The sequence below is a fragment of the Panthera onca genome, chromosome B1 (assembly GCF_046562875.1).
Source record: "Panthera onca isolate mPanOnc1 chromosome B1, mPanOnc1 haplotype 2, whole genome shotgun sequence".
NCBI classification, from domain to species: Eukaryota; Metazoa; Chordata; class Mammalia; order Carnivora; family Felidae; genus Panthera; species Panthera onca.
The window spans coordinates 44,664,306-44,683,413 of record NC_138342.1 but is presented as its reverse complement, the minus strand read 5'-3'; the positions used below and the strand labels follow the sequence as shown (position 1 = coordinate 44,683,413).

Genomic DNA, 19,108 nt, shown 5'->3' with positions numbered 1-19,108 from the left:
CTCAAAAAACTAAAAATAGAGCTCCCCTAACGACCCAGCAATTGCACTACTAGGCATTTATCCACGGGTTACAGGTGTGCTGTTTCGAAGGGACACATGCACCCCCATGTTTATAGCAGCACTATTGACAATAGCCAAAGTATGGAAAGAGCCCAAATGTCCATCGATGGATGAATGGATAAAGAAGAAGTGGTATATATATACAATGGAGTATTACTCGGCAATCAAAAAGAATGAAATCTTGTCATTTGCAACTACGTGGATGGAACTGGAGGGTATTATGCTAAGTGAAATTAGTCAGAGAAAGAGAAAAATCATATGATTTCACTCATATGAGGACATTAAGAGACAAAACAGATGAACATAAGGAAGGGAAACAAAAACAATATAACAACAGGGAGGGGGGACAAAACAGAAGAGACTCATAAATATGAAGAACAAATTGAGGGTTATTGGAGGGGTTGTGGGAGGGGGGACGGGCTAAATGGGTAAGGGACATTAAGGAAACCACTCCTGAAATCATTGTTTCACTATATGGTAACTAATTTGAATGTAAATTTTAAAAAATAAAAAAGTAAAATAAAAAAAAGAGCCATCAATGAACTATATCTTATAAAAATAAAATTTCTCTCAAGCTCATTGTACACATTACTTGCAGCTTATTACTCGACACAGGTTACTCGGTGATTAAGACTATAACTTTGATGTGAGGCACATAGCATGTGAGGCTTATCTGTGCTTTGTTCTTGGCAACTTAACCAAATCACATCACTCTCAAAGGTTTAAGGGCGCAAATCTGCATTACTAAAGTGAGGAATCCTGGAAAGCAAATTAAGCACAGGTAAGAATGTATAGGACCGCAGAGCCGAGCTTGGTAGTACTTGATATGTCACTTACTTCCTATTTTAGCTCTAGTTCAGGCTAGGCTAGCTTTCTTAGTCCTGTTCTTTGAAGAACACCAGATACTTTGATCTTGGCCACCAAATGAAAGAGCCAAACACAGGCGCTATCCCATTTTCTACAGCCATCTGACATTCGTGCTTTTGGCTCAATACAAACAGACCCATTCAAGGTCTGCCTTAGGTCCTAATCTTGTCCCAAATACCAAAACATAGAACACTTATGGAGTACACACAATCCACCAGACACTGAGAAGACAGGAGTTAAAATAAGACACAGAGATGAGAGGCGGCAGAAGGAACTATCCTTCCCTATAGTGACAAAAGATAGATCCTTTAGAAATATATGCAATTTTATGAGAAAATATTTGAGTTTGCACCTTTGTCTAAGTTAATTTTGCTTTGTTTCTCCACTGCTCTGTTTTGAGAATAACATGAACATTCTTTAATAAACTATTATTAATTACTACCACTGGCAGCAGCGTGAGCACCACCACCGCCATTATGAGCCATCAGTTAGTAAGGCCTTATTGCTGTGCAAGGCAGTGTGCTAAGCACTTCATTTGAACCCACATCTACATTTACCTGACACTACATCCTAGGCTTTTAACAATTATATTCTGTTGGACTGACAGATGGTAGATAAAGTTACATTTTACTAATAAAAGCAACAAAGCCTTCATAATCTGGAAATGCATAGTGTCCTCATGACTTAGTGTTCCTGCTATGTCACACAGGACTCATTATCTTAGTCTTCAGCAGCTCTTCCTTCTCCCTCTGGCTCTCAGCTTGTGGTCAGAACCTCCAAGTTTATCATCACCTCTGGGGAAGGTGGAAGAGGGAAGAGGATAAGCCTTAAGTGGTCACATTTCAAAGTATTTAAAATCCTGAGTGAAATCATGTGGTAAGGAAAGAGGATTAACAAAGTCTATTGAGGTGACATTTAAGTTTCTATAGTGAACACATACACATACTGCCTTCATACTTTAAAAACTCAATAAATATTATTTTTTAAAAGTGTAAGAATAATATGGATTTTAATTGCCCTTAATGTTTTTATCTCCCATTATTTTATGGGTATTCAAGAACTGGATATATCTTAGAGGTTACACAGTAGAAATATTCAAATGATAGCCATCAAATTTTACATATTAGCTACATTAATAAAATGAACCTTTTATTTTGGAACCTGGCACAGCCCAGTTCATACCTACAAACTTACCAAAACCTAGCAGACAAATATAGCTAATAATTTTTCTTTTTTTCTAGAAGGAAGAAAATAATGATTACTGGAAGTTATTATAAGAACAATGTATTCTTAAAAAAGAGCAATATGATTATTAATTACAGCTGTTAAACTAGTAAACTAATAAAACTAATTAAATAAAAATTTAAACAATTAAAATAATCCAATTATTAATTTTCTTATTAGAATATGTTTTAAAAACAACAACAATAAATCTAAGTGATAGTTTCAGCCGTTTCATGTGATCTGTGGTCCCTAATCGGTTAACTGAGATTTCTTTTAGTGTTTTATTTTTGTTTAATGTTTATTTTTGAGAGAGGGAGAGAGACAGAGTATGAGTTGGGGAGGGGCAGAGAGAGAGGGAGACATAGGCTCCAGGCTCTGAGCTGTCAGCACAGAGCCCGACACAGGGCTCGAACTCATGAACCACAAGATCATGACCTGAGCCAAAGACAGACGTTTAACCAACTGAGCCACTCAGGTGCCCCAGTTAACTGAGATTTCAGTTGACCTAGTGGATCTCTGAAGCAGCTGCTACCTCTACGCCACGGGCTCCAGAACTTGCCAAGATTCAAAGTGTAGAAGGGAAAGTAGCCAGTATAGTATCATCAAACTCTGTTCATATAAATTGCAGCCGACACCCTGCTTCAGGACTTTGAGGGATGTGAAGAGCAGATCCCCCAATGGCAAGCTGAAAATCTCTTGATTTAAATACATTTACCTATTTTTGCAATCATTAGAACTCTAAGTTACTTAAAAAAAAACAAAAAAACTTACAATGCATTTGTCAAAGTTCCTTTTGACAGTCACCAAAACATTTCCCAATGTAGTACTCAGGAAAGAAGCAGGATCCACATTTTGTGCAGTCCACACATGATGACTCATTTTGACAAGCATGTAAAGGGAGTTAAAGCTATCAATTTTGTCTCCTAAAGCAATTAGGTTGTTCAGTTCTGGCTCAATGCAGCGAAATATTTTAATCATCATTTGGCGGATCATATCTTTTCTGTTCAGAAAACATACAAAACAGATTACAAGTTTCAAGTGTTTTCATCTTTAACTTTAATCCACTGCATACGTACAGAATGACTAAAATTTATTACTTCAATTAAAAATGTCCAAAAATGACGAACTAATTATTCTACATCAGTTTCCAACATAAAAATATTTTTTTGAAGTTAAGTTTTATTACTCAAAACATAACTTAATGTCATTTGTAAAGCTGGATCCTGAAATGTGCTTTATAATTTCTGAGAAATATACCACAATTCAAATGCTACTTCTTACCAGCAAACATCAAAATTGATTGCACTTTTTTGTGATTACCAGAGCAAAGAAGAGTCAAACAGGACTGATTTTAACTCAGTAAGATGTCAAGAAGACACTAGGTACACGTGTCAGTGCTGTGAGTACAGTCACATTACCAGAGTCATCTGGCTCCCCCCCACCGCCAACCTCCCGGCCATTTGAGCGGCATTCCCCGAGGCTCAATTTTAAGTTTTTTTTCCTCCCAAAGAAATGACAGATAGTAACAAACACATACTCTGATGAAACTGGCAGTGGTGCGCCAGCATTATGTTGCCGGGATAATGTTCCTCCATCTACGTCCTCTGCTTCAGTCTGCAAAAATTATTCAGGTACTTTACATAACAAAAGACCAACAATTTGACTATATAGCAAAAGCCTGCTCAGTCTTAAAATTCCTAGGAGAGAATACATTATGAAAACCAATGATTTTTAAAACTGTATAATTTAGTATGTTGCTTAAGAATGTTTATGAGATGTTTTGCTCTTAGATTTGATCTGAGAATTATTGTAGGCTGAGAAGTTGTGCTTGTGTGTGTGCACAGGAGGGGAAAGCAGGGACAGAGGAGGTACAGGAGGCTCAGAGCAGGTGTGGGAATGGATGGGGGAGCAGCTCAAAAAAACCAGAAAAAACTTTTAAGACAATTTTAAAAATTAAAGAAATCTCATCAATCATTCAAATAAAACTCTGGCATTTAAAAAATGCTATTAAAAATTCTTACAGAGGCTAACAAATAAGCAAATTTCTACCATCATCATCTACAACAACATTCATTTTAGATTGCTTTTTATGTTGGTTCTGTTTTTTAAGGTGACCTTAATTTAAAAATCATTTCATTGGGGTGTCTGGGTGGCTCAGTTTGTTAAGCATCTGACTCTTTTATTATTTTTTATTTATTATTATTTTTTTAAATGTTTATTTATTTTTGAGAGACAGAAAGAGACAAAGCATGAGTCGGGGAGGAGCACAGAGAGGGAGACACATACATCTTTTAAAAAAATTTTTTTAATGTTTATTTATTTTTGAGAGAGACAGAACACGAGCAGGGGAGAGGCAGAGAGAGAGAGGCAGACACAGAATGTGAAGCAGGCTCCAGGCTCCAAGCCGTCAGCCCCCGACATGGGGCTCGAACTCACAAACAGTATGATTATGACCTGAACTGAAGTTGGATGCTTCACCAACTGAGTCACCCAGGCGCCCCAACAACCGACTCTTGATTTCAACTCAGGTCACGACCTCACAGTTCATGGGGTTGAGCCCCGCGTTGAGCTCCACGCTGGTGGTGTGGAGCTTGCTTGGGATTCTCTCTCCCTCTCTCTGCCCCTCCCCAACTTGCGCCGTTTCTGTCTCTCTTAAAATAAACTTAAAAAAAAAATCACTTTATTTGGGGCGCTTGGGTGGCTCAGTCGGTTAAGGATCCAACTCTAGATCTCAGGGTCATGAGTTCAAGCCTGTGCTGGGCTTCATGCTAGGCATGGAGCCTACTTTATTTTTTTTTTTTTTAAATTTTTTTTCAACGTTTTTTATTTATTTTTGGGACAGAGAGAGACAGAGCATGAACGGGGGAGGGTCAGAGAGAGAGGGAGACACAGAATCGGAAGCAAGCTCCAGGCTCCGAGCCATCAGCCCAGAGCCTGACGCGGGGCTCGAACTCACGGACTGCGAGATCGTGACCTGGCTGAAGTCGGACGCTTAACCGACTGCGCCACCCAGGCGCCCCGAGCCTACTTTAAAAAAAAAAATTATTTGCATTGTGCTTTTAAGTTTTTCAAAATATTGCAGCAGTCTTTCATTTTATTTTCTTACATTTATGCCACCTGAGAGGCATGCTAAACAGGCATTATTATATTCTTGTACAGATGAGGAAAACTGGGGATTAAACAATTGGTTTAAGGTCTTAATGCTAGTTAGTAGCAAAGACATAAGAAAGATTCAGATTTGAGGCTTCTTCTTTTTTTTTCCTAGACCATGGTTTATATACTCAAATATCTTTTTTTTTTTAATTATATTTTTTCTTGGTGACTACTGAAATGCTAAAATTTCTTTTTGAATAACGTCTTTTACAAAATGTCTTATATTCAGACATTTTCCACCCTCACTAATTTAGAGGATATTTAAGCCTAAGACAGTCTGGAGTATTAAATTAGATGCTCAAAGTCTATCACTGTTTTTGTTATCTCGTGATATGATAAAAATTATTGAAAACATCCTTACATCGTAAATTTTTTCTTTTTCTGTTCTGATATTGAAATTGTGACAATAAATTAATAAGGCCAATTATGCTACAGATCATAAATATTAGCCAATAAATAAATGTGAGCCATACCATTGTTCCAGGCATACTTTGATGTTGCTGTAGTTTGAAAAATTTACTTATGAAGTCCTGTTCTGCCAGACACAAGGGCTCTAGTTCACTTAGTACCTGTTCAAAGATCTGAAGAAAACAAAAATTAACTGCACCAAATGCTTAAAAAATCATCCACATTCAATGCACTTAGGGACCACAGATGCTTTATCTATAATAATCTCAATAGAATTCCAAAAGAAACTATTCCAAGATTGATAGGACGAAGCAGAAGGATCAAGGCATAACAGGGCCAGACATACCTAGAATAAAACTCACAACAATTATTCACTTGACATCTAGAAAGAGGAACACAGAGATAAACTTTTTAAACTTAATGCACTGCTGAGAATAATTTAGCTTCATAAAAGCTATTATTTCCTCTCTACTTTGTAGTTGGCTCAAAGAACTTAAGATACAAGCACTTAATGATTTATAGTAAATTTTAATAAAGCTGTTAAAAGTCAATGAATTGATAATACACATTTCAGTTGCCATTTGACTAGCACTTTTTTCAGATTCCAATTGGAAAGTAATATATAGTTAATTAAGAGACAACAGAGCCCAAATTTTTGAACACACTTACAAACTGCTGTTAGAAAACTAATGCTAATGTTTAAGAAGTACTTGTTATTTTATTTTACCTTATCAAATTTGGTCCTGTCAGCAACGTCGAGATCAGAGGCAGACATGTTTCCCATATCCAACAAAGAAGATGACTGAGATCTGCGATTCCCTGAACTCTGAACACTGAGTTTATTTAGACTAGAAGTGGATCCAGTTAATTTCCCAGAACTTCCATGAAGACCTAAGAAATAATAAAACTTTGAAAGTTGTGACCTTCACAAATAAAAGACCCATAGCGTAAACCAGGGCTCTTTTCTCCACTGTCTTCATCTTCCAGTGCTCATATTAGTTATCACACAAGTCTACCACATGGGACAGGCTGTACAGTGTCCTGCTCCTTCATTAATGTTTGTGTCCTATCCCTGAGTATATTGTAAGAACAGCAAAACTACACAGATCCACAGAATAGGACTAGACGGGATCTTAGAGATCACATGAACTATACCTTGCCCAGTCTCACCAAAGTTGTCTGATATTTCTAGACTAAACTAGATGAAGATTTCCTTCTTACTCAAAAGACATGAAAATGGATGAAGGTCCATGACTCCTTAGTGTACTGGCTAACATGACTTTTTTATTTCTGAAGAAAACAGCCATATCCCAATATTACTTGCCTCCACATTAAAAATGAAAATATTGGATTGAACCATACAAACTGCTGATACTTGATCATTCTTGTCCTATAAAAAGTCAATTACATATGATTCGACATAACACATTCCTGAACCCAGAAACTCTGCTTTTATAGTAAGTGAACTGATTAACTACAGTTCTTTAAAAACTAAACAAAATGGGGGCGCCTGGGTGGCTCAGTCGGTTGGGCATCTGAATTCAGCTCAGGTCATGATCTCACAGTTTGTGAGTTTGAGCCCCACATCGGGCTCTGTGCTGACAGCTTGGAGCCTGGAGCCTGCTTCAGATTCTGTGTCTCACTCTCTCTCTGACCCTCCCCCACTCGTGTTCGCTCTCGCTCTCTTTCTCCAAAATAAACATTAAAAAGATTTTTTTTTAAATAATAAAAAATAAACAAAATGAAGAGAGAAAACAACAACAACCCTGGAAACTTGTTACATTTAAAATACAACTAAAATATAATACATACACCATGAACTATATAATATGGGATATCTTTGGTTAGCTATAAACATAGGTATCCATCATAACCATGAGGAAAAATGAGAACAATGTGGCTGGACAACATTCTACATACATCGAGGCATTAAAGGCTTACATTTTTATAAGAAAATGTAATATTTTTATTCAGAATTGAATATAAATAAATAATTCTTTTTAATCTTCTAAAATATTTCTCAGTTAACCTGTATTATTTACTGATGGTCAGAAGGGACAGATAAAGATACAAAAAGGACAATTAAAGACATAAACTTCAGTTTCATTATGCAAAATCTGACCACATCTGTAAGAATTTTTATAGTTTTTAAACACAGCCTGAAAACAGAAGTTGAATGGTTAAGCCTTTCACAAATTCCTGACTGCCCACCATATATTTTTAACTATATTTCTTGAATGTAGCCATACCACTACCATCATGTTGTTTTTCTTTCACCAATCAATACCTGGCAACTCAGAGCAATTAATATTTTTGGTGTAACTTTTGTCAAGACAAAAAACTAATTTCTAGACATTAAACAACCATGCATTGAGAATACCTACTAATACACTAAGCATACTCACTCTCTGTTTCCTGTTTGACAGCACTTTCTTTTCGAGGCAGTGTAGCTGTGATGGATTAGGTTGCAAGCATCAAAGACAAAGACAAGTTAATAAACTGCAATTTGCACAAACCATGCACAAGAGGAAGTTAAAGCTCTAGTTTAAAAGACACATGCAAAGAACCATGAGCATCAAGTAACAAGAGGTGCAACATATGTTTAGTTGGGTCAGCTACTGGTTGACAAATTCTGAGAGAAAAAAACTTTACTAGTCTAATGTATTGTTCTTATTCAAATATTCAGGTAAAAAAAATCTGCATTTGTCAGCCCCCACTCCCAACACTTTTAAATGATTTTTTTTTTAAGTTTATGCAGCTAGTATATTTAAATTTAAAAGACTACATTTGTAAGTTTTGGTTTTAGGAAAAAAAAACACAGTTCAAGTAAAAGTGGGTTTTTTTTTTTATTTTGTAAAAATCATTTTATTTTATTTCATCATAGTAAGTATACTCTTTAATCCCCATCCCCTATTTCACCCATCCCCCTATCACCTCCCCTCTGGTAACCCATCAGTTTGTTCTCTTTAATCAAGAGTCTCTTTCTTGGTTTGTCTTTTTCCCTTGCTTGTTTGTTTTGTTTCTTAAATTCTACGTATGAGTGAGATCATATGGTTGGGTAAAAGTTTAATACAATGGAAATTTATTAGAATGAAGTTGCAGACTTAGACATTAAGAGCCTATCTTGCTCCCTGAAAACTCCTGAGTCTCCATGGTACTAAATAATGTTATACTACATCTGATAAAAAATTACCTGAGTGGGGCTTTAAAATTATTTGAAAATATAAAGCTGAACTACTTAGTAGCTGGCTTTGTGAACACCTAGGATGAAAAGTATTTATCAAAATACTAATTATCAGGAGATGGGAGGATGGAAAGGTAAAGCCAAAGGGACAGGTTTAATATAGGAATTTGAGTTCCTTTAGGGTCATTTGGCATTTCTTTTATTCTAAAACTTCTCTCTATATAATATTTATTATATCAGTTGTAGAGATCTTGTGAAAAATTCTAAACTCAAATTTGAAGTTAATGTGAAAGGCAAAGAAAGAAATTATAGAATGAAAGAGAAAATTAAAAGAATATAACTATAACCTAGAAATATTTCAAAAACAGAGAATAATGTGTCAACTGTCACTATCCCTGCCAAACTTCAAGGCAAAAGCCTGAGTAAAAACAACTACCTTGTCATACCAGGGATATATATATCGTTCCAGCCCTAGCTGCATAAGCTCAAGGGAGTATGAAATAACAAGGCTGGACACTAAAGTGGCAAGCAGGGGTTTTGCTGGAGCTGCTAGCTGGTCAATCAGAACAGTACCTTCTGGTGGCCTTAAGGTGTGACTATACTAAGTTCACCAGTTTCAGAGCAAAGCCTGACACTTCATACACTTTTTTTTTTGGTAGCCAATAAATTATGTAGTTACTAGTAAGGCCACTTAATTATAATTTGGGGTTCACAAAAGCCTACATTATTTATCAGCAAAAAAGCAACAATATTCAAGTAACCTTTTAAATATCTTTAAATAATCCCCACTAGACTGTAAACTTCACGAAGGTAGGGTCTTTGCTTATTGCTGCATTCTCAGTACCTAGCAGTGCTTATTACATAATGGGTAATTAATATTTATTATTTTCTAGCCAGCACTGAATTCAGCCTTGTATTCGAGACTCCTTTAGGAATCAACAAGATTCTTAGCTTAGTGGAGAAACAGAATGAAAAATAATTTTGACATACCACTTCTAAGATTTTGGAAGATTAAATACAAGGGAGGCAGTAATTATACAAATGTATATGTCCAATGGACTAAAATAATATGTATGTGTGTTATCTTAGCTATAGAAAAAAAAACCTGGTAATTTAAAAAATAATTACTAAATTTCCTTTGCCTGCCATTGCATTAAGTACATTTGTAGAATACAAAGGGGAGAAAACCCCACCAAAATATCATTCTTGGGGGAAAATTCCATGCGTCTGAGTTTTATCAAAGTAAACCTATTAATCAAAAAAGGCAATGACCTACATAAAAACCTATCACAAAGAAAAGATATTTACTGGTATTTTAACATTATTCTGAATTATCTGAATTAAAGTGATGTTAAAGTTGAGTTAAGAGTGGTTCAAAGAGTATTCCCCTGAATCTTTAGGACTATATTGACTATACTTTCCTCTTGTAAAGTACGTTCAGTCTTTCTATTCTGACCCAGCAGTTTCAGAACAAGTAAAAAACAAAAATATTTAAATTTTATTTATAATTACTTTTGATTCATGTAAAAGTTATCATTCCCAAACTACAGGTTTCTATTTTAATTATAATTACTATGAAAAATTGATTTAAACTGGGGCGCCTGGGTGGCTCAGTCGGTTAAGTGTCCGACTTCGGCTCGGGTCATGGTCTCACGATCCGTGAGTTCGAGCCCTGCGCCGGGCTCTGTGCTGACAGCTCGGAGCCTGGAGCCCATTTCAGATTCTGTGTCTCTCTCTCTCTCTGCCCCTCCCCTGTTCATGCTCTGTCTCTCGCTGTTTCAAAAATAAATAAACGTTAAAAAAAAAATTTAAAAAAAATTGATTTAAACATAATTTGAATCATTGAAAAGGCACTTTAAAAAATTTCATTCTACCTTATTTAGAATTTCTTAAGTCATCTGTATTTAACTTGTCATCTGAATTATTTATTATTTAGTTTATCTTCTCTTGTAGCTAATGATATCAAAATCACTGAAACTAATTTTCTGGTACCATCAACCATCACAAATTACTCTCCTGTTATAATTTGATACATAAGAAGAGATATAATTGTAATGATGTTTTAAAATTATAAAAGTGCCTTCTAAACTTCTAATTTAAAAATATTTTAAACAAGATAATTTAAGAACTTCTTAGGAGTAAAAAAAAATTAATTTTCAAGTTAATGCAATGAAACCATTAAGATACTATTATACTTGATTTAAATTATATTTTTATTATGTCATTTATTTCAGTGTGAATCTTAGGCTTTATAAACTATTATGATACTGGGATTAATGACCTCCTAAAGAGATAATTTTAGAAAGATTTCCCTTTTGCCTCCTGTTTTCATATAACTGTAGAAGAATTCTCTCAAAATAAAATGGTTCACTAACAAGTGGTGACAAATATACTAAATGAAAACATTAAACATGTAACTGAATTAATATGCTGCTTACTAAAAAAAAAAGCATAACATATCCACAGTGAAACATTAACAAGGATATAAACACACTGCTGTTTAAGAACAATTAACCTTTAGGATGAGTTAGCATTTCTGTTTCCAAAAGCCTATTGTCCCAAGATTCTCATCAGTATCTTTACCTAAGTATAACATATTTGTACACAGATTCAAAACATTTCAAAAGTCTGGACTAGTATAATCAATATATTAGTGTTAAAAACAACAACAATGAACTACCAGATAATTACCCACTAAAGACAGTCTTCTCTGTCCTAAAGAAAAGAATGGAAAGATGTGCTATCAATTTCAATCCTGTCTCCTGTTTACCAGAAGTTGCTTAGGGCATAGGCTCCTTTCAACAAGCAAATGCTAAACTCATTATTCTAAAGGGGAACTATGCAGACACACTGAGTACACATTGTAGCCATTTAAGGCCAGGTTTTGACTTGAATAGGCACAGAACTCCATCCAAAAGGAACTCCAGAGATGGGTACATGCAAGAGCAGAATGTGGCCTCAGCAAATCACCTTCCTCGCAACTTGATACTTTCACTGGTTATCCTTTCAAACATGTTTCTGTCCACTTAACATATTTAGAAGCAACAAAAAACAACATGCTTGAGAAATATCTCTTTGGGAAAATAAGGTATAACCATAGGAGAAATTTGAGTAAGGTTTTATAGCCCCTTGATGGGGGGAGAAAACAAACTTTCTTTTTGATTCAAAATAGCCAGTGAGAAGTAAGAAGCCAGGAATCACTTTCATTTCCCTGTAAAGAGCAATGACTTAGAGATCAATGATTTGCCCCAACTGTTACAAAAGGTCTTTTAGGAAGTAAGAAACTGAACTCTCAAGGTGTGTCTCTTAGCCTCCTACTTTCTCTACCAGATCACACTTCATTTTCTGGTCAACTGCTATCTATGAATAGAAGCTTTCATTTATGGCATGAATACACAAATGCTGTCAGTCATATACTACAGAATTTTAGTAAAAACCATATTTACAGATATAAATATTTGTTCTGTGAAATATCTATAAATCAAACCAACACATTAGACTTACTTTTTCGTCAATTCTACCATATCTTCTTTCACTATGCTCAAAAAGTCTTATAATTATTTGTCATAAATAAAACACTTTAGCTTACCAAACTTCTTGCTTTCTTTAGTTGTGCCAGTCATCTTGATCTTTGCAACTTCAAAGAAATCTTTAATTTCTCTCTCATACAGTCGTGATAAATAATCCATGTAATTCTTAAAATAAAAGTAACAGGTACTTCTTATTAAAAAAATATATGTATATACACATACATAATTAATTTAATTATAAATTAAAATATTTATAAATAATTTTTAATTATAATAATTATAATTATTATAATAAATTATAAATTATAAAAATTATAATAAGTATAAATTAAATATAACTAATTTAATTCTAATTAGCACATGTTATAGTTTTCACAAAAAATTTATTTTTTAAAAACAAATTTGATTTATTCTAGCTCAAATGGAAACATCTATAATTTAGCATTCAAACTCATTTCTTCATATCTGCTTATTAGGATATAAGAATATTTTAGGCTTTCAGGAAGGATTCTTCAACAGTGGGAGACCATATATTTTCCAAGTCCTAAATTAAATGCATATACAGTGGACTAAATTTAAATAAATCCATGGCAGAAAATCTATACTTGGCTATTCTTTTAAATTTATCAGGGAATCTAAGCTTCAGCTTCCTTTATTATTTCAAATTAATACATTCAGTTTTAGAGTAGGTTTACATTGCTTATAAAATATTATAAGCTTATATTATCCTTATAAAATAGTATTTGGATGAAACATAGTATATAGATCCTGCTTTTTTCAATTTGTAGGCCATATATATTTCTCACAAAGTCTCTGCACTAAAACTTAGTCAAATGGGCAAGTCTTTCCCATGATCTTTGCATAAATTTAAAAACAAATGTAAACTGGGGCACCTGGGTGGCTCTGTCAGTTAAGTGTCCAACTCTTGATTTCAGGTCATGATCCCAGCGTCACAGGATCAAGCCCCACATCAGCTCTGTGTTGCTGAGCATGGAGCCTGCCTGAGATTCTCTCTCTCCCTCTCCTCTGCCCATGCTCGCTCTCTCTCTCTCTCTCTCTCTCTCTCAAATAAATAAAGCTTTAAAAAATAAAAAAAAAATTAAAAATGTAAATTAAAATATACCTAAAATTAATTCCTATTTCATTGGGCTGTCACACTTTTTCAATGTCTCATTTTTTTCAATTTTAAATTCTCATAAAAATCTTGATCACTGCAAATCAGTAAATAGTTGACAAATGGGAAATTAGCTTCACACAATTTGTAAAATCTTCATCAGTGGCTTCTACTTAAATAACTCAACATAACAGACTGCATTCCAATATCCAAATTGCTTAAAGTACACATTACTACCCAAGCAATTTAAACAATTTCAAAACAGCTCCTCTGGTATCTAGAAAATAGTGACAAGAACAGACTATTGAAAATCATCCCCTTTCCTAATGCAACTCTAATGACTCGATACCTTTTTTCCAAGTATGTAACAGAACTCATTGGTGGGAAAGGCCACAGACAGGTGTGACCATCAGTTCATTCATTTACCAAATTCTGAAGGAAGTCTCTCGTGAGGTGCCTCTTAGCACCTTAAAGTTAACTGTCATGAGTTTAAATACTGTTGTCTCAGGCAGTCTCTTCAACTTTATGTTGTGCTGACTGTAGTCTTACAGAGGTCTCTATATTTTACCTTCTCTTTACACCAAAAGGTAAATTCCACAAATGTAGAACGGAGGTTGAGAGAAGATGTCTGAGGATCTTCAAGACTGACTGTGAACCCCAGGAGATTATTAGGAGAGCAGAGCTCATTTCCTACCCAAGCATGGATAGACCATCTCTAATATTAATCGCCCCACATGAATAACTCAGAGCCACAGATAGGGGCCAGAGTCCTGGGGAGGAAGGAATCCGAGCAGCTGAGATAGTTTCCATAAGCTCTAATTATGTATACCAAAAATCAGGGCTATCCTTAGACTCAGTCATAAGTAGAGCTGGGGCAGTGCCTTGTGATTCTTATCCCTTAAAGAATGTGAAACAGGCTTTTTTTGTTCCTGCCAAAAAGTGTGAGCTGCGGACACCCAACCAAGTGCAAACAGTATCTGGATTTAATTATTATTTCTTATTAAAGAAGCACTGGTTTGTCTGTTTCCTTCTTTCTCTCCCTCCTTCTTTCATTCCTCTCTTCCTTCTTCCTTTTTAATAAAATCCTGGTTGCGATAACCCTTCAGCAACCGAATTAGATTATGAGGTAAAATACAGTCTGTCAAAAGTTCAAACCACAGGATCAAATAACATTCCTGGGAAATAAGTCAATTTCATTTAAAAAAGCTCATTAATATTGTCAATCAAAAATATACTGTGAGGAGAGAATGATTCCATAAATCATTGCCAGGTTGGCTATTGTCTTGTTTCTTCATTTAAATTACATTCATGAATACTACATTATATATAAAGATAGGGCAATAATACTCACTGAGAACACAATTAGGCAAAAAGCTTATTGATTACTTTACTTATTTGAATATTGACTAGGGGACAAAGCACTTGTTGGCACAAAACTCTTAAGGAGATATAATAATGTTTAATTATTCAAAATATTAATCCTCCTAAAACTTCAAAAGGCAAAGAATTCCAGTACTGTAAATACTTTTCTTTAAGATATCTCCAAATCAGAATTCTGTTGAATGAAAACAAAACAAAACAAAATATAACACAACAGTAGAGTTGCAGAACACTTAAAAGACTAATTCTGAGGAACAAAAATAATCTTACCTAAAATAGCTAGCCAGATAAGATGTACATACATACCTTAGAATATTCATAGTCTCTTTGAAAAGCATTTTTAAAACTATAGTTTAAAAGTATTATTTTTTTTTTTTACCAAGGTTTATGTCCCCTTTCTTATGATCTCAGTTTAGAAGGGGAGTCAGATCTTACTTTAAATGAGCAAAGGCACTTTGAAGAGAAAATACATAAAGACTGATTTACAAGAATGTCCTATTGCCAAATGTGTTCATACTGATATACTGGTAGGACTGTACCAACTGCTTTTTTCTTATCATCATAGTTCTAATCAATTTTTACCTACTCCACTGCCTTCTCACAAAGCATGAACCTGAGACTAGAGGAAGTTGTAATAATTATTTCAGTAAGTAGGAAGATAAAATGGGTTTGTGTATAAATATTAATTTCCTAAGAAAGAATAAACTTCATTATAAAACACTCTAAAAGAGAGCACCACTTTTTGAATAAAACTAGGAAAAATTTCTGCAAGCAAAACTAGCAAAAATAAGATGATTTTGCTAGCTAACTTCTGTTAGGAAATGTTTGGTCGTAAGCACATGGGTTGAGGGGAAGAGACTTTATATGAACAATCTCAATATTTTTGTTTTCACTTCAAGAAACAACACATTACTCTTTCCAACTCAAGAACATCTTTTAAGATCATGTTGTCCACATAATTAAATTATTACTAACTATTAAAATAGCTTCTACCTTACTTAAATTTATTGTTTTGAACTCCAAATTCATAAAAACATATAAAATATTTTACTTGTTTTTCAAGGTATTTTTAGAATTTTAGGTAAACTGCTATTATATCTGACATATAAATATGGCTATTTATATATTTGAATTAGGTAGCAATTTTTTAGCTCCCTAAGTCACATGGTTAATTTCAATACTAAAGGTCACAGCAGAAATGCCAGAAAAGTATTGCATCCATGGCTTCCTGCCACAATGGCCATTTATTAAAGTTAAATTAGATCATGTATTTCTACTGCTCAAAGCCCACCCAAAGTCCCTCCCCCATCTCCTGCATAGTAAAAGCCAAATCCTTACCAATGTACACAGTCCCTTCCTGATCTGTCCCGTCTGTCCCACCCTGCTTTACCTCTCTCCATTCTTCTTCTAAGGTCCTGTCTCTGGCCCTTTGTACTCCAACTATACTGGCCTCCTCATTGCTCCTCCAGTATATCAGGCATGCTCTTACCATAGGATACCTGTACTGTGCCTGGAAAGCCTTCCTCAAGAAACTCCCACTATTCACCCCTGCTTATTTTTTTTTTAAAGAGTTTTAAAATAATCTCTACACCCAACACGGGGCTTGAACAACCCTGAGATCAATAGTCTTATGCTGCACTGACTGAGACAGCCAGGTGCCAGGCGCCCCTCACCCTTGCTTTTTTTTTTTTTAATTAAAAAAAAAAATTTTTTTTTAAAGTAGGCTCCATGCCTAGCGTCAAGCCCAATGTGGGGTTGAACTCATGAACCTGACATCAAGACCTGAGCTGACATCAAGAGTCAGACGCCTAATTGACTGAGCCACCCAGGTGCCACTCACCCTTGCTTATTTTTAAAATCTATGCTCAAATATCACCTTCTTGATGCCTTATTTAAAACTACACCTGCCCCAGTCCCGGCATTCCCTGCTTTATTTTCTCCAGAACACTCAACGGTACCTTCTAATATACAACTAGCTTTTTTGCCAGTCTTTCTCTACCAGAACATGCGCTATGAGAAGGCAAACATTTGCCTGGTTCCTTCAGTGCTGTATCTCTAGCACTTACTTAACAAAAAAGCAGGTGCTCAATTCATATGTGAATGAAGTGACTCATCTTCTCCAATTGCTGAGGTTAATAGTATTGTTCTTTCAGTTTCCAAACCTAGAAAAGTTTGGCATCATCCTGTTTCTTCCAACCTTGGAGTCTTTCTTTTGGTTTATATTCTCTATTCCTACCACTATCTTCCTGATTTGGATTTCATCTGAATTATTACATTAGGTTCTTAATTAATTTGCCTCACCTAGTCTTTCCCCATGTATGAGGAATGCTGTTAGGACTTATGTCTCATGGCTTATCTTTTTCAACATAATTTCTCTCTGCCCCAGAATATGAAATTTCTACTTCAGATGGGCTTGCATCCTCATTGCCCTAAAAAAGTCCTATTTTCCCACCTTTGTCTGCATGCTCCCTGTCCCTGGAATGCCCTTCCTCTTTTTTTTTGGTTTATCTAATTCCACTCACTATTTAAAAACTCAATTCAAATCCAGTATCTGCCGTGAAGTTTTCCTCCACGGCTTTAGGACACGGATTTCTCTTCTCTAAACTCATTTTCAGTTTGGCACTTAATTTTTGGCTGATTGTTTTAAGTATAATTGCTCTTCCCAGTCAGATACACGGTTCTTCAGAAGTAGGGCTTGCTGGTTAGGCCCTGTGTGCCTGGAATAGTGATACGCTTGCTTCATAAAGAGGCAACCTGCACTTGCTTAATCAAACACATTATCAACTCCTAGAGGGCAATGCCACACTTAGACATCTTCATATTCTCTATATTGCATATAAAGACACTCAGGAAATAATTACTGTATTTAACTAAACTGAAATTTAAGGCCACAGTACCACATACTACTATATTAAACTGGAGTTAGAAATTTAGCTCTTCTTTACCCAAGAAATGAAATAAATGTTCTGCCTTGTCAAATGAGCACTCAGAAATTCAATTATTTTCTGTTTCACGACTAATACTTCAAATGTCACGTGGGGAGCTGAATACATGACCTCTTGATTCTAGAAGATTATGCTCCCTAATCGGTGAGTAATTGATATCAAATTCATACCTTTGTTAGTCCCTCATATTTTCCATAATCTGTACTCTTCAGCCACTCCATCAACTTGGCGTATCGAAGCAAGTCTCTATGAAATGGATGATGATTGGGTAAAGCCAGTTCAACAGAGTGCTGAGCAAGAGTTGAACTCTGATCGTGACCCTAGAGTGAGTAAATAAGTAAATAAATATATTGGCAGTACAAAGAAACATATTGTAATTGAAAATTCTAAAAAATGACCAAATGTAGCCAAAGAAAAGCAAAGGAAGATAGAAAGCAAGATAAAAACCAAGTACTTACTTGTCTTTTATTATCATCCTGTGTAAGCTTACTGAACACTATCACCATAAATAGTCATAAACATGCAAGAATGGCACTCTGATAAACTACTCATGTCATCTTCTAAAGAATTGACAATAAATGTTTTAATCAAGCTCTTCTCTCCCATACCATCTCATTTTACAATTTACCAAGCAAATAAACTTCACAATACAACTGTATTGAGAAACACAATAAATAGGGAAGTCATTCAAAACAAATTGTCAACATCTATGGTATTTCTATTAGAAATATACAATATTAAAAACAGTAGTTAAAACATAGAGGATACAGAATTTTAGAACTAGGAAGCACCACAGATGATGATATCCTAGGCTTTCCTGGATAATCCTTAATAATAGTATAATTTTAATCTTTCTAGTAATTAAATAAATACACCATGATTTTATTTTAAGACCTTGACAACCCTTTTATATAAATAAATTAGTAAGCTATCAAACAGTCTTAGATGATGCATCCTGACTTTGTTTTGAAAAATACAGACCTGGAAGATAATCAGATCCAACAGCCTTATTTTCTAGAAGAGGAAATTGAAACTTAAAGAGTTACGTGATTTGCTCAGGTTGCAAGGAAGGAAAGCAAGAATTGGAACCTTAGTCATGTGAGTCTCACTTTCATTTTCTTTTAAAAACATATCTAAAAAATCATTTTAAGCAGACTCAAAAATTGCAAATGCCGATTATTTACTGGTATCTAAAATATAAAACAAAACAATAAAAATCTCTCCAGCCCTCTTTTGAAACAAT

The 19,108-nt window shown here is 34.8% G+C and overlaps 1 protein-coding gene across 8 annotated transcripts in view; it reads right to left on the bottom strand.

Moving 5' to 3' along the window:
* EXOC1 (exocyst complex component 1) overlaps window positions 1-19,108 on the bottom strand; it is a 68,281-nt gene that overhangs the window by 19,042 nt on the left and 30,131 nt on the right. For 5 of the 8 annotated variants that reach the window (XM_081795514.1, XM_081795518.1, XM_081795516.1 and 2 more), the window contains 7 exons: window positions 18,036-18,185; window positions 12,486-12,591; window positions 8,118-8,162; window positions 6,440-6,603; window positions 5,778-5,885; window positions 3,689-3,765; window positions 2,923-3,151 (listed from right to left, as the gene is read on the bottom strand). In XM_081795514.1, the coding sequence (XP_081651640.1) occupies window positions 2,923-3,151; window positions 3,689-3,765; window positions 5,778-5,885; window positions 6,440-6,603; window positions 8,118-8,162; window positions 12,486-12,591; window positions 18,036-18,185 (879 nt within the window). The remainder of the gene's footprint in view (window positions 1-2,922; window positions 3,152-3,688; window positions 3,766-5,777; window positions 5,886-6,439; window positions 6,604-8,117; window positions 8,163-12,485; window positions 12,592-18,035; window positions 18,186-19,108) is intronic. The other 3 variants (XM_081795517.1, XM_081795520.1, XM_081795521.1) reach the window with 1 other exon arrangement.